Source organism: Scyliorhinus torazame, chromosome 2, assembly GCF_047496885.1.
Source record: "Scyliorhinus torazame isolate Kashiwa2021f chromosome 2, sScyTor2.1, whole genome shotgun sequence".
Lineage (NCBI taxonomy): Eukaryota > Metazoa > Chordata > Chondrichthyes > Carcharhiniformes > Scyliorhinidae > Scyliorhinus > Scyliorhinus torazame.
The window spans coordinates 26,690,327-26,705,250 of NC_092708.1; the positions used below are offsets into that span (position 1 = coordinate 26,690,327).

The 14,924-nt window shown below is 56.4% G+C and overlaps 1 protein-coding gene across 1 annotated transcript in view; it reads left to right on the plus strand.

Annotated features, from left to right (window-relative positions):
- The window catches only part of hacd2 (3-hydroxyacyl-CoA dehydratase 2), a 52,368-nt gene that overhangs the window by 28,624 nt on the left and 8,820 nt on the right, over positions 1 to 14,924 (plus strand). Inside the window, 2 exon segments of the mRNA XM_072469822.1 lie at positions 2,569 to 2,672; positions 10,782 to 10,903. Of these exon segments, the coding sequence (XP_072325923.1) occupies positions 2,569 to 2,672; positions 10,782 to 10,903 (226 nt within the window).

Below are 14,924 nucleotides of genomic sequence, written 5' to 3' on the forward strand. Positions count from 1 at the left end.
AACAGCGAGTGAGCCTCGGTCCACTTCTCTTCACGCGGCCCTGACCCTCGAGCATAGCCTACGCCCCAAGACTTGGTGCTTGGATGCAGCTGAAATTGTTTTGTGCGGGGGCTAACCCCATGTGAATGCATTTTTAAAATATTCTTGGGCTAGTTCACGGCTCCTCTTTTAGACCTGCCAAACTAATTTCTATTTAAGAAAAGCAGCATGTATCATTTTGAAGGCATAATTATATCAGATAATTACACTGAGCATACAAATTAGGAGCCTGCACGGGATCATTAAAAGCTCTTTCTAATTATCCCACTGTTGCCCTAGTTTTTCTTTTGAATCCACCGTCCTTTCAGGCAGTGCATTTGAGATCGTAACTCGCTGAATTTCAATTTTTTTTTTTTTTAAACCCTCGGGACTCTTTGCTAATTATCTTAAATCCGTGTCTTCTGTTTATTATATAAAATGCCCTTTCTCACAACAGTGCTATGAACGTGCCACCCCTGAGAACTAGCAACTCAAGTCTTAACTGCACATAAATCTCTTGTGTACTCGTTTTGAATGTCGAGCTTTATGGTGTTCCAGGTCAGGAAAGGCTTCTCTCGGCACTGTTATCGATACTGCTGACGAATCGTAAACCACAAAGGTTGGCAAGACAACCAGCTGGTAGATAGAACATAGAATCCCTACGTGCAGAAGGAGGCCATTCGGCCCATTGAATCTGCACCGACCCTCTGAAGGAGCACCGTACCTATGCCCTCTCCTCTGCCCTATCCCCTCAACCATAGCCTAATCTGTACATCCGCTGGTTGGAGTCATACCTGGTGCAAAGGAAGATGGTTGTGATGGTTGGAGGTCAATCAACTCAGCTCCAGGCCATCACTGCGGGAGTTCCTCAGCATAATGTCCCAAGTCCCAACCATCTTCAACTGCTTCCATCATAAAGTCAGAAGTGGGGATGTATGCGGAATGTTCAGCACTTTACGTGACTCAGATAATGAAGCAGTCTATTGGGTTGACAAGTGGCAATAACATTTGTGCCACACAAGTGCCAAGCAATGACCATCTCCTACAAGAGAGGATCTAACCACCACCCCTTGACAATCAATGGCATTACCATCGCTGAATCCCCCACAATCAACATCCTGGGGGTTACCATTGATCAGAAACTGAATTGGACTAGCCACATTAATACTGTGGCTACCAGGGCAGGTCAAAGGCTAGGAATCCTACAGCGAGTAACTCCCCTGATCCCCCAAAACCTGTCCACCGGCACAAGTCAGGAGTGTAATGGAATACTCTCCATTTGCCTGGGTGAGTGCAGCTCCAACAACACTCGAAGCTCGACAATATCCAGGACAAAGCAGCCCACTTGATTGCTCACCCTTCCTCAAACATTCAAACCCTCCACCACCGACGAACAGTGGCAGCCGTGTGTACCATCTACAAGTAACTAACCAAGGTTCCTCCGACAACACCTTCCAAACCCACAACCACTACCATCTCGAAGGACAAGAGCAGCAGATACCTGGGGGATCCCACCACCTGGAGGTTCCCCTCCAAGTCGCTCACCACCCTGACTTGGAAATATGTCGCCGTTCCTTCACTGTCGCTGGGGCAACATCCTGAAACTCTCGCCCTAACAGCACAGTGGATGTACCTACACATCAGGGACTGCAGCGATTCAAGAAGGCAACTTACCACCAGCGTCTGAAGGACAACCAGGCATGGGCAATAAATGCTGGCCTAACCAGCAACACACACACCCAGTAAATGAATTTAAATAATAAATAATTTTATCATGGCCAATCCACCTAAGCTGAACATCTTTGGACTGTGGGAGGGAACCAGAGCATCCAGAGAAACCCACGCAGACACGGGAAGAGCATGCAAACACCACACATACAGTCACCCAAGGCTGGAATTGAACCTGGGTCCCTGGCGCTGAGCGACCGTAGTGCTAACCACTTGTTTTGCAATGGATTTACGGCTGCAGGTCTGCGACTAATCTTTTTCCCGCAAGCTGACATTAGCCAATGTGAGTGATTGTCAAACAAAGGAAGGCACTTCCTCACAGGGAGAAAACATGGAAGTGGAACTGTCAGAATTTATCTTTTTATACAGTCCTCTATTTTGTTTGCTGCTAAACTGCATCTGATCCAAATTAGGAACGTGACCCCAGAGATACATGGTGCAGCGTGTCTGTCGTAGATCATGGCTGGGGGAGGGGATGGAGGGGGGGGGGGGGTTGTAAAGGTCACTTCAACGAAGTATAACTGCACTAAGTGGGCTAAAACCATTCCTGTGTCGGAACTAAGTGCCCAACGTTGAATGGGAAGGATGGTGCCCAAAAACGGAGACATTTGTCTGCCATTTGGACAAAATCCGCCAATCACACTATTGGCAGATGTGCCTTCAGCGAGCTCAGCCCTAAACCTCTCCACCTCCCCTTCTTTCAATTTGCTCCTTAAAACCTACCTCCTTGATTAAACCTTTGCGAGCTGCCCTGGTATGTGTTTCGGTCCAAATTTGTTTGATTTTGCTCCTTAAAGGGAGTTGTAATTTGTTGTTTCACAGGAATCGTTCCGTCCTCTGTGGTGCTGACTGGGTTCCAGGTGATGTCACGGGTGTTCTTGACCTGGGCAGTTACACACAGCGTGAACAGAAGGTAAGAGGGAAACGTGGGGTCGGATCGTTTGAGTAACTCTCCCATTTGAATTGAGGGGTACACCACCCTGTTCAATGTCGCCTTCCAAAGAGAGAGAATCTTACCCAGTGCAATCATTTGGGGTGGCACAGTGGTTAGCTTTAACACGCGTTGTGCTGATATCCTAACCTACCATGAAATCTATTGCAATTAAGTCCAATCCTGACATGACAAGGTGCCAAATCTCTCCAATGGCTCAGGTGGATGTGTCACTTGATTATAGAATGTTATGACACCGAAGGAGGCCATTCAGCCCATAGTGCGTGTGCCAGTTGTTTAGTAGAGCTATCCAATTAATTATACCCCTCCGGTCCTTCCCCATTTCCTCAGGAAGTATTTATCCAATTTTCTGTGGATTTTGCTTGAATTGGTTGATGGTGATTGGCAGCAGATACCTTTGCCAGATATCCCTCTTTTTTTCCTATTTACCACCCTGCCTGCTTCACTGAATGGAAGGATATTAAACGCAGTTGCAGCATCTTTATTGCTTTCCCATTTAACATGGCTGTTTCCTCATGCATCTGCCCTAGTCTAACATGGGACAGTACGTTCACCAGCCTTGTCATTAGAACGGTAGGAACTGTGTGAAAATAATTAACAAGAGGTACCTCTTTTTTTAGTAGTCGGAAGTGCTGTTGAGGATTGAGGAGTATTTACTGGGTGGATGTGAAGAGGGTGTTTCCTCTTGTTGGAGAATCTAAAACTAGGGATGAAAAGAATTTATTTCTGAAGGTCGTTGCCTTTGGACCTCTGCTTTCACCACCTTTTCAGGAAGCGTCTTTCAATCTTTCATTTCATTTTTCATATTTTTAAGGCTGGGTTGGCGAGATTCTTGGTTAGCAAGAGGGTGATAAGCTATCGGTAGACGGGATATAGTTTTGAGGTTACTATCCGATCAGTCATGATCTTATTAAATGGCATATCAGGCCTGAGGGGCCGAATGGCCTACTTTAAAAAAAATAAATTTAGAGTACCCAATTCATTTTTTCCAATTAAGGGGCAATTTAGCGTGTCCAATCCACCGACCCTGCACATCTTTTGGGTTGTGGGGGTGAAACCTACGCAAACACGGGGAGAATGTGCAAACTCCATACGGACAGTGACCCAGAGCCGGGATCGAACCTGGGACCTCAGCGCCGTGAGGCAGCAGTGCTAACCCACTGCGCCAACGTGCTAGCCCCAAATGGCCTACTCCTGATGCTAACTTTCAATTCCAGATTTTAATTAATTACATTTAAATTCCGGCAGATGCTGTGGAGGGATTTGAGCCGGTGTCTCGCAGAGCAATTAGCCGAGGCTTCTGGATTACTGGTCCAGCGACCTTACCATGACGCTGCCGAACACTTGATTTCTGGGATTTCCCCGAGGGTAGAGTAGAAGAAAGACCTGAAAGTGTGATGGAAGCAGAATCAGAACTAACTTCCAAAACGGATGTTGGTAAATGCTGATGGAAACACAACTGGAGGGCGATGGGGAAAGGGGGCGGGGAGAGGAGAGAGAGAGGGGGCGGGGAGAGGAGAGAGAGAGGGGGGCGGGGAGAGGAGAGAGAGGGGGCGGGGAGAGGAGAGAGAGAGGGGGCGGGGAGAGGAGAGAGAGGGGGCAGGGGAGGAGAGAGAGGGGCGGGGAGAGGAGAGAGAGAGGGGGCGGGGAGAGGAGAAAGAGAGGGGGCAGGGAGAGGAGAGAGAGAGGGGGCGGGGAGAGGAGAGAGAGGGGGCGGGGAGAGGAGAGAGAGGGGGCGGGGAGAGGAGAGAGAGGGGGCGGGGAGAGGAGAGAGAGGGGGTGGGGAGAGGAGAGAGAGGGGGTGGGGAGAGGAGAGAGAGGGGGCAGGGGAGGAGAGAGAGGGGGCGGGGAGAGGAGAGAGAGAGGGGGCGGGGAGAGGAGAAAGAGAGGGGGCAGGGAGAGGAGCGAGAGAGGGGGCGGGGAGAGGAGAGAGAGGGGGCGGGGAGAGGAGAGAGGGGGCGGGGCGAGGAGAAAGCGAAGGGGCAGGGTGAGGAGAGAGAGGGGCGAGGAGAGAGAGAGGGGCGGAGGAGAGAGAGAGGGGGGCAGGGGAGGAGAGAGAGAGAGAGAGAGAGGGGGCGGGGAGGAGAGAGGGGGTGGGGAGGAGCGAGAGAGAGGGGGGGCGGGGAGGAGAGAGAGAGAGGGGCGGGGAGGAGAGAGAGAGAAGGGGCGGGGAGGAGAGAGAGGGGGGCGGGGGAGGAGTGAGAGAGGGGACGGGGAGGAGAGAGAGAGAGGGGGGCGGGGAGGCGGGAGAGAGAGGGGGCGGGGAGGCGAGAGAGAGAGGGGGCGGGGGAGGCGAGAGAGAGAGGGGGCGGGGGAGGAGAGAGAGAGAGGGGGCGGGGAGGAGAGAGGGGGGGGGCGGGGGAGGAGTGAGAGGGGACGGGGAGGAGAGAGAGAGAGGGGGACGGGGAGGAGAGAGAGAGGGGGCAGGGAGGAGAGAGAGAGGGGGTGGGGGAGGAGAGAGAGAGGGGGGGTGGGGGAGGAGGGAGAGAAGGGGGGTGGGGGAGGAGATAGAGAGTGGGGTGGGGGAGAAGAGAGAGAGAGGGGTGGGGGAGGAGAGAGAGGGCGGGGAGGAGAGAGAGAGGGGGCGTGGAGAGGAGAGAGAGAGGGGGCGGGGAGAGGAGAGAGGGGGGCGGGGGAGGAGAGGGGGGGCGGGGAGGAGAGGGAGGCGGGGGAGGAGAGGGGGGGCGGGGAGGAGAGGGAGGCGGGGGAGGGGGAGGAGAGGGAGAGAGAGAGGGGGCGGGGAGAGGAGAGAGAGGGGGCTGGGAGAGGAGAGAGAGGGGGCGGGGAGAGGAGAGAGAGGGGGCGGGGAGAGGAGAGAGAGAGTGGGCGGGGAGAGGAGAGAGGGGGGGGCGGGGAGAGGAGAGAGGGGGCGGGGAGAGGAGAGAGAGAGGGGGTGGGGAGAGGAGAGAGGGGCGAGGAGAAAGCGAGGGGGCGGGGCGAGGAGAGAGCGAAGGGGCAGGTGTGAGGAGAGAGAGAGGGGCGGGGCGAGGAGAGAGAGAGGGGCGGAGGAGAGAGAGAGGGGGGCAGGGGAGGAGAGAGAGAGAGGGGGCGGGGAGGAGAGAGAGGGGGTGGGGAGGAGAGAGAGGGGGCGGGGAGGAGAGAGAGAGGGTGGGGAGGAAAGAGAGAGAAGGGGTGGGGAGGAGAGAGAGGGGGGGGCGGGGGAGGAGTGAGAGAGGGGACGGGGAGGAGAGAGAGAGAGGGGGCGGGGAGGCGAGGGAGAGAGGGGGCGGGGGAGGAGAGAGAGAGGGGGGGCGGGGGAGGAGTGAGAGAGGAGACTGGGAGGAGAGAGAGAGGGGGGGACGGGAAGGAGAGAGAGAGAGGGGACGGGGAGGAGAGAGAGAGGGGGTGGGGAGGAGAGAGAGAGGGGGTGGGGGAGGAGAGAGAGAGGGGGGGTGGGGGAGGAGGGAGAGAAGGGGGTGGGGGAGGAGAGAGAGTGGGGTGGGGGAGAAGAGAGAGAGGGGGCGGGGAGGAGATAGAGAGGGGGCGGGGAGGAGATAGAGAGGGGGCGGGGAGAGGAGAGAGAGACGGGGCGGGGAGAGGAGAGAGAGAGGGGGGCGGGGAGGCGGGGAGGAGAGGGGGGAGGGGGAGGAGAGGGAGAGAGAGGGGCGGGGAGGAGAGAGAGAGGGGCGGGGAGGAGAGAGAGGGGGAGGGGAGGGGAGAGAGGGGGTGGGGAGGAGAGAGAGAGGGGGGTGGGGTGGAGAGAGAGGGGGTGGGGAGGAGAGAGAGGGGGTGGGAGAGGAGAGAGAGGGGGTGGGAGAGGAGAGAGAGGGGGCGGGAGAGGAGAGAGAGGGGGCGGGAGAGGAGAGAGAGGGGGCGGGAGAGGAGAGAGAGGGGGCGGGAGAGGAGAGAGAGGGGGCGGGAGAGGAGAGAGAGGGGGCGGGAGAGGAGAGAGAGGGGGCGGGAGAGGAGAGAGAGGGGGCGGGAGAGGAGAGAGAGGGGGCGGGAGAGGAGAGAGAGGGGGCGGGAGAGGAGAGAGAGCGGGCGGGAGAGGAGAGAGAGCGGGCGGTAGAGGAGAGAGAGCGGGCGGTAGAGGAGAGAGAGCGGGCGGTAGAGGAGAGAGAGCGGGCGGTAGAGGAGAGAGAGCGGGCGGTAGAGGAGAGAGGGCGGGAGAGGAGAGAGAGCGGGCGGGAGAGGAGAGAGAGGGGGCGGGAGAGGAGAGAGAGGGGGCGGGAGAGGAGAGAGAGGGGGCGGGAGAGGAGAGAGAGGGGGCGGGAGAGGAGAGAGAGGGGGCGGGAGAGGAGAGAGAGGGGGCGGGAGAGGAGAGAGAGGGGGCGGGAGAGGAGAGAGAGGGGGTGGGAGAGGAGAGAGAGGGGGCGGGAGAGGAGAGAGAGGGGGCGGGAGAGGAGAGAGAGGGGGCGGGAGAGGAGAGAGAGGGGGCGGGAGAGGAGAGAGAGGGGGCGGGAGAGGAGAGAGAGGGGGCGGGAGAGGAGAGAGAGGGGGCGGGAGAGGAGAGAGAGGGGGCGGGAGAGGAGAGAGAGGGGGCGGGAGAGGAGAGAGAGGGGGCGGGAGAGGAGAGAGAGGGGGCGGGAGAGGAGAGAGAGCGGGCGGGAGAGGAGAGAGAGCGGGCGGTAGAGGAGAGAGAGCGGGCGGTAGAGGAGAGAGAGCGGGCGGTAGAGGAGAGAGAGCGGGCGGTAGAGGAGAGAGAGCGGGCGGGAGAGGAGAGAGAGCGGGCGGGAGAGGAGAGAGAGGGGGCGGGAGAGGAGAGAGAGGGGGCGGGAGAGGAGAGAGAGGGGGCGGGAGAGGAGAGAGAGGGGGCGGGAGAGGAGAGAGAGGGGGCGGGAGAGGAGAGAGAGGGGGCGGGAGAGGAGAGAGAGGGGGCGGGAGAGGAGAGAGAGGGGGCGGGAGAGGAGAGAGAGGGGGCGGGAGAGGAGAGAGGGGGTGGGAGAGGGGAGAGAGGGGGCGGGAGAGGGGAGAGAGGGGGCGGGAGAGGAGAGAGGGGGCAGGAGAGAGAGAGGGGGGTAGGGGAGGAGAGAGAGAGAGGGGGGTGGGGGAGGAGAGAGAGAGGGGGGGGTGGGGGATGAGAGAGAGAGTGGGGGTGGGGAGGCGAGAGAGAGAGGGGGCGGGGGAGGAGAGAGAGGTGGCGGGGAGGAGAGAGAGTGAGGGGGGGGCGGGGGAGGAGAGAGAGAGAGGGGACGGGGAGGAGAGAGAGAGAGGGGGACGGGAAGGAGAGAGAGAGGGGACGGGGAGGAGAGAGAGAGGGGGTGGGGGAGGAGAGAGAGAGAGGGGGTGGGGGAGGAGGGAGAGAGGGGGGGTGGGGAGGAGAGAGAGAGTGGGGTGGTGGAGAAGAGAGAGAGTGGGGTGGGGGAGAAAAGAGAGAGAGGGGTGGGGGAGGAGAGAGAGGGGGCGGGGAGGAGAGAGAGAGGGGGGCGGGGAGGAGAGAGAGAGGGGGGCGGGGAGAGGAGAGAGGGGGGGGGGCGGGGAGAGGAGAGAGAGGGGGGGGCGGGGAGAGGAGAGAGAGAGGGGCGGGGGAGGAGAGGGGGGCGGGGAGGCGGGGGAGGAGAGGGAGGCGGGGGAGGGGGAGGAGAGGGAGAGAGAGAGAGGGGCGGGAGAAGAGAGAGAGGGGGCGGGAGAAGAGAGAGAGGGGGCGGGAGAAGAGAGAGAGGGGGTGGGGAGAAGAGAGAGAGGGGGTGGGGAGGAGAGAGAGGGGGCGGGAGAGGAGAGAGAGGGGGCGGGAGAGGAGAGAGAGGGGGCGGGAGAGGGAGAGAGGGGGTGGGAGAGGGGAGAGAGGGGGCGGGAGAGGGGAGAGAGGGGGCGGGAGAGGAGAGAGGGGGCAGGAGAGAGAGAGGGGGGTAGGGGAGGAGAGAGAGAGAGGGGGGTGGGGGAGGAGAGAGAGAGGGGGGGGTGGGGGATGAGAGAGAGAGTGGGGGTGGGGAGGCGAGAGAGAGAGGGGGCGGGGGAGGAGAGAGAGGTGGCGGGGAGGAGAGAGAGTGAGGGGGGGGGGCGGGGGAGGAGAGAGAGAGAGGGGACGGGGAGGAGAGAGAGAGAGGGGGACGGGAAGGAGAGAGAGAGGGGACGGGGAGGAGAGAGAGAGGGGGTGGGGGAGGAGAGAGAGAGAGGGGGTGGGGGAGGAGGGAGAGAGGGGGGGTGGGGAGGAGAGAGAGAGTGGGGTGGTGGAGAAGAGAGAGAGTGGGGTGGGGGAGAAAAGAGAGAGAGGGGTGGGGGAGGAGAGAGAGGGGGCGGGGAGGAGAGAGAGAGGGGGGCGGGGAGGAGAGAGAGAGGGGGGCGGGGAGAGGAGAGAGGGGGGGGCGGGGAGAGGAGAGAGAGGGGGGGGCGGGGAGAGGAGAGAGAGAGGGGCGGGGGAGGAGAGGGGGGCGGGGAGGCGGGGGAGGAGAGGGAGGCGGGGGAGGGGGAGGAGAGGGAGAGAGAGAGAGGGGCGGGAGAAGAGAGAGAGGGGGCGGGAGAAGAGAGAGAGGGGGTGGGGAGAAGAGAGAGAGGGGGTGGGGAGGAGAGAGAGGGGGTGGGGAGGAGAGAGAGGGGGCGGGAGAGGAGAGAGAGGGGGCGGGAGAGGAGAGAGAGGGGGCGGGAGAGGAGAGAGAGGGGGCGGGAGAGGAGAGAGAGGGGGCGGGAGAGGAGAGAGAGGGGGCGGGAGAGGAGAGAGAGGGGGCGGGAGAGGAGAGAGAGGGGGCGGGAGAGGAGAGAGAGGGGGCGGGAGAGGAGAGAGAGGGGGCGGGAGAGGAGAGAGAGGGGGCGGCGGGAGAGGAGAGAGAGGGGGGGCGGGAGAGGAGAGAGAGGGGGGGGCGGGAGAGGAGAGAGAGGGGGCGGGAGAGGAGAGAGAGGGGGCGGGAGAGGAGAGAGAGGGGGCGGGAGAGGAGAGAGAGGGGGCGGGAGAGGAGAGAGAGGGGGGCGGCGGGAGAGGAGAGGGGGGGGGCGGGAGAGGAGAGAGAGGGGGCGGGAGAGGAGAGAGAGGGGGGCGGGAGAGGAGAGAGAGGGGGCGGGAGAGGAGAGAGGGGGGGCGGGAGAGGGGGCGGGAGAGGGGAGAGAGGGGGCGGGAGAGGAGAGAGAGGGGGGTGGGGGAGGAGAGAGAGGGGGGGGTGGGGGAGGAGAGAGAGAGGGGTGGTGGGGGAGGAGAGAGAGAGGGGGGTGGGGGAGGAGAGAGAGAGGGTGGGGTGGGGGAGGAGAGAGAGGGGGGGCGGGGAGGAGACGGGTGGGGAGGAGAGAGCGGGGCGGGGAGGAGAGAGGGGGCGGGGGAGGAGAGAGGGGGCGGGGGAGGAGAGTGAGGGGGCGGGGCAGGAGAGAGTGGGCGGGGCAGGAGAGAGGCGGTGGGGCAGGAGAGAGGGGGCTGGGTGGGAGAGTGAGAGGGGGCGGGGGAGAGAGAGGGGGGCAGGAGAGAGAGAGGGGGTGGGGGAGGAGAGAGAGGGGGCGGGGAGGAGAGCGAGAGGAGAATAAGACGCTAATGAGATTATCCAAGGCATGATAGCTGAATGGCCGCCGCCTCCTGTGCTATCTGATACCTTACAAGGCCAGCGTTATAATCCCTACACTATAGAACCTAGTGTGTGCAAATGGGATATGAAGATTGAGTGAATCTTCTTTTGTTATGCTCTTGATGCAGCATAAGCTGCTTCCTTGATGTGCCCTCTTGACAAAGGAAGGTTCAGACTTGGAGATACCTTTAACACGTTTATTGAACTATTAATAATTCTCCTACTTGGATTCAACGCCACTGTTAATCCTGCTATAGCTACTCAGACTGACTAACCAGTCTGCTACAATCCACGTGGTGGGTGTGATGTGTTTCAATCAACCCTGTGTACACACTGAGTGTCTCCACTGGAAAGAGACTGAGCATGTGTGATGTGTGCTTTTATATGGGTTGGTGTAATGCCCTCCTGTGGTAGTGTCACCTCTCTGTGTATCGTGAATGCCCATTGGTCGTGTCCTATCTTACTGACCTATTGGTTGACTGTCTGTGTGTCATGTCTCTGGTGTTCCTCTAGTGTCTAGCTAGGTGTAGTATATGTATATTAACCCTTTGTGTACTTACTGTAATGTATATCACCACAAATCTCACCGAGCCTGGGCCTGAAGTGGTGCTGCTGCTGTTTTTGTTTCACTCTTTCTTTCTTTATTTTCTGCTGCCCAGGTACAGAATGAAGACAGCGTGCTTTTGTTTGTCGCTGCGTGGACAATCACTGAGATTGTGCGTTACTCCTTCTACACCTTCAGCCTCCTGAATCACCTGCCCTATGCGATCAAATGGGCCAGGTAACGTCTTATCAAAGAGTGGTTCTGGCTCAATAATCCATTCCTATCATGCTATAAGGTGGAACTTAGTTGGCAAAGTAACATAGATGGAGAGCACTGTGGTTACAAATTATAAGGGAGCAGGTCCCAGTAGCCTCTGTAGATTGGAAATCTCAGTTGTAACTGACAACTGAAAGGTTCCATTTTTTAAACGACTTTGCTACCATTTCGTTTACCCATCTCCATGCGTTCACCCAAAAAGATACCAAGCCAGGATCATCTCCTACATTTGGGAGAGGGGAAAGATGGTTCATACTCCTCGTAAGGAGTGGAGTGTAGAAATCATCAGCTCAGACTCTATTTCCCTGCCTCCCCTCTTTCCCCTACCCCTGATCATTACCCAGTGATCCCTGGTGGAGGTGAGTATCAGGTAACAACAGAGTATCAGGTAACAACAGAATTGGCCCTGGCAGTGACGCCCCTTTTAGTCAAATAGCCGCTGGCCATCGAGGAGCGCTCAGGATAAATGGACACTTGCCGGGCAGGGGGTGGAAGGAAGAGAGAGAGAGAGAAATAATTTGATACATTTACTTGCCTTTTTACCCAATATTTGTGCCATATATTTCAGAGTGAAACTAAAGACGGGGAATTTGGGGGAAATTTAAAAGGTTCCATAGATGGGTGTCTGTGTCAGTTCCACCTCGCTAGCTCCCACTGTCTACACTCTACCTCATGACGTTTTGTTTTTGTTGAGCATAATTGTGACCATCTGCAGCTGCAAAGAAAGCTGATGAAAATTCTGAGGGCTGACAGCAGCTGATGGATATCCTGACCGCAGACCTCTTGGTGATGAATGTCTCCACCTCGGAGGTCGCCCTGCATTTTGTCTTGTCTTTATGTGCTGATGTCCGGCTGTGTATTTCCAAGCATCTGCAGTTTGGTTTTCTGCACTTGTCTTTGCAGCCTTTTGTAACTTGTACGGAAGAGGTAGCAGTGGCGAGGGGTGGAATCTTCCCCCACCATGTCTTATCGACAGAATATAGCCCACGTCACGTCAGTAAGAGAGGCTGTTATTTTTGTCTGTGTGAGTAGTGCTGGCACTTTGTTTCCAGGCCATTTGCTGCTCCTCCTGTGCGTTGAGGAACGTCTATATACCTGCTGCCTTTAATGACTGGCCATTAACCACTGTCATTCACTCACATGGCTGCAGCTTATCATTAATTACTGATTGCGTGTTCCTATTATATGTGTGCTTTACTGGGGCGAGGTGTTGTGGATGAGGGAACTCGCCCTTCACCTCAAGTCGTTTTGGAGTAATTCATTCTGTGCAAGGTGCTGCCGTTCACCCCGCCTGCATTGCACTGTATCAGTGTTCATGCTGCACACGAGCCTCCTCCCATTCTACTTTATTTCACCCTCTCCGATTTTGATGGACTCTTGCCCATCAAGTGTACACTAAATCTGCGCCTGTCCCTTTTTCCAACACTGTGACCACGGTCTTGAGCTTTACGACATTTCAAGAGCACTTCTACATACTTTTTTAAAAATATATATTTATTAAAGTTTTTTAACACAATTTTTCTCCCTTACAAACAGTAACAAAAACAAACAAAAAAATGAGAAATCGCGCAGAGCAAGGTATATACATGACAAAATGATATATTTATACCGCTTTGTACACTGGCCCTCACCCGTACGTGCCAGTTTCCCCAACCCTTAATGTTATCTCTTGCTCATCCACCCTCCCAGGCAGTGGTCCCCCGTCCCCCCCCCCACCCCCAAGGTTGCTGCTGCTGCTGACCGACCTTCCTCTAACGCTCCGCGAGATAGTCTAGGAACGGTTGCCACCGCCTGTAGAACCCCTGCGCAGACCCTCTCAAGGCAAACTTAATCCTCTCCAACTTTATGAACCCAGCCATATCGTTTATCCAGGCCTCCAGGCTGGGGGGCTGTGCCTCGTTTCACATTAGCAAGATCCTTCGCCGGGCTACTAGGGACGCAAAGGCCAGAATGCCGGCCTCTTTCGTCTCCTGCACTCCCGGTTCGTCCACTACTCCAAATATTGCTATCCCCCAGCTTGGCTTGACCCGGACTTTCACCACCTGAGATATTGCTCCCGCCACTCCTCTCCAAAACCCCTCCAGTGCCGGGCATGACCAAAACATATGGACATGGTTCGCCGGGCTCCCTGAGCACCTTCCACATCTGTCCTCTACCCCAAAGAACCTACTCAACCTTGCCCCCGTCAAGTGCGCTCTGTGGACCACCTTAAATTGTATCAGGCTGAGCCTGACACATGAGGAGGAGGAATTAACCCTACCTAGGGCATCAGCCCACAGACCTTACTCGATCTCCTCCCCCAGCTCCTCCTCCCATTTACCCTTCAACTCTTCTACCAGCGCTTCCCCCTCTTCTTTCAACTCCTGGTGTATTTCCGACACCTTGCCCTCCCTGACCCATACACCCGAGATCACCCTATCTTGAACTTCTTGTGCCGGGAGCAACGGCAATTCCCTCACCTGTCGCCTCACAAAAGCCCTCACCTGCATATATCTAAAGGCATTTCCCGGGGGACCTCTACATATATTTTAGTGGTTGTGAGGTTTCCCGTCTCCATTAATCTCCCGGGCAGTGAATTCTACACTCTCAACACCCTCTGGGGGAAAAAGGTGTTCCGCAAATGCCGTCTAAAGCTCCTGTCCCTCACCCTAAAATTATGCCTCCTCGTTATTGACCCTTCAACCCGGAGGTGTAGCTCAGTCGATAGCACCCTCACTTCCGAGGCCACAAGCTTCCACGTTCCAAAGCCTGGGCACAGATCAAGGCTGACACTCCCGTGTGATACCGAGGGAACGCTGCACTGCCTGAAAGTGCCACCTTTTGGATGAGGCACTAAGCAGAGCATCGCCTGTTCGGGTGGGCGTAAAGCATCCCAGGCATTAATTTGAAGAAGGTAATTCGAAGAAGAGCAGGGAAGTTATCACTGGTGTCCTGGCAAATATTTGTCCCTCAATTAACTTCACAAAAATAGATTATCTGCCTATTATCACATTGCTGCTTGAGAATTGGCTGCTGCGTTTCCTGCATTACAAACGACAACATTTCAAAAGTACTTAATTGGCTTTAAGCCCGAGCTTGTGAAAAGCACTGTATAATTGCAAGTCCTTCCTCCTTAAGTTCTGCTGTTCTCCTCAACTACTCCTTGTGGTAGCAAAATCCAGGTTCGAAACATTCTCTGGGCACTTCTACACCCCAAAAAAACTTTTCATAACTTAATAACCTCAATCGGATCACCCTTCACTTAACAGTCTAGAGCCTCAGGCTGTTCACCCTCTCCAGGTGGTTATAATCTTCTGGGATCATCCTCGTAAATCCAGGCCTTTAAATTTATGACCTTTTGTGAGATGTGACCAGATTCTGTTTAAAGCGAGTCAAGTCACTTCATTAAACCTGAACTGTGTTCTGATTTTGTTTCTTAAAAATGTTACTGTTATTTGGTAATAAGGTGATGAGGTTGACCTATTTACTCAGGCCTCATCTCACTTTTGCGACAGGAATTTCAGCAGTTTTACTCATTCATTCTTTTATTCATTCTGACTGCTGGCGTCCTCAGCTAGTACCACTCTTGTCTCCAGTCAGTAGACAGTGGGGTCAAGCCCAACTTCAACACTTGAGCACATAATCCAGTGAGACACACCAGTGTATTAATGAGAGAACAATTTGTTTGATTCAGTGGTAATCTTCAGAAGGGAGTTGAAAAGGAAAAAACTTGCTATGGCGAAAGAGCAGGAGAGATTGAGACCAATTGGATAGCGACTCCAAAGAGCCGGCACGTCACAGGCAAACGGGGCTGAATGGCCGCCTCCTGAGTGACTCAGAACCTCATCGTGTGGCATGTTTACACACTCAGCCATTCTGCATGACTGTCGAGGACTTTATCTTTGAAACGATGCGTTGAGAGAATTTTCAGTTTGCCACTATCTCCCTTAGTCCTGCTCGTTGCTTAGAGAGGTAAGGAATGTGAATAGGCCATTCAGCCCCT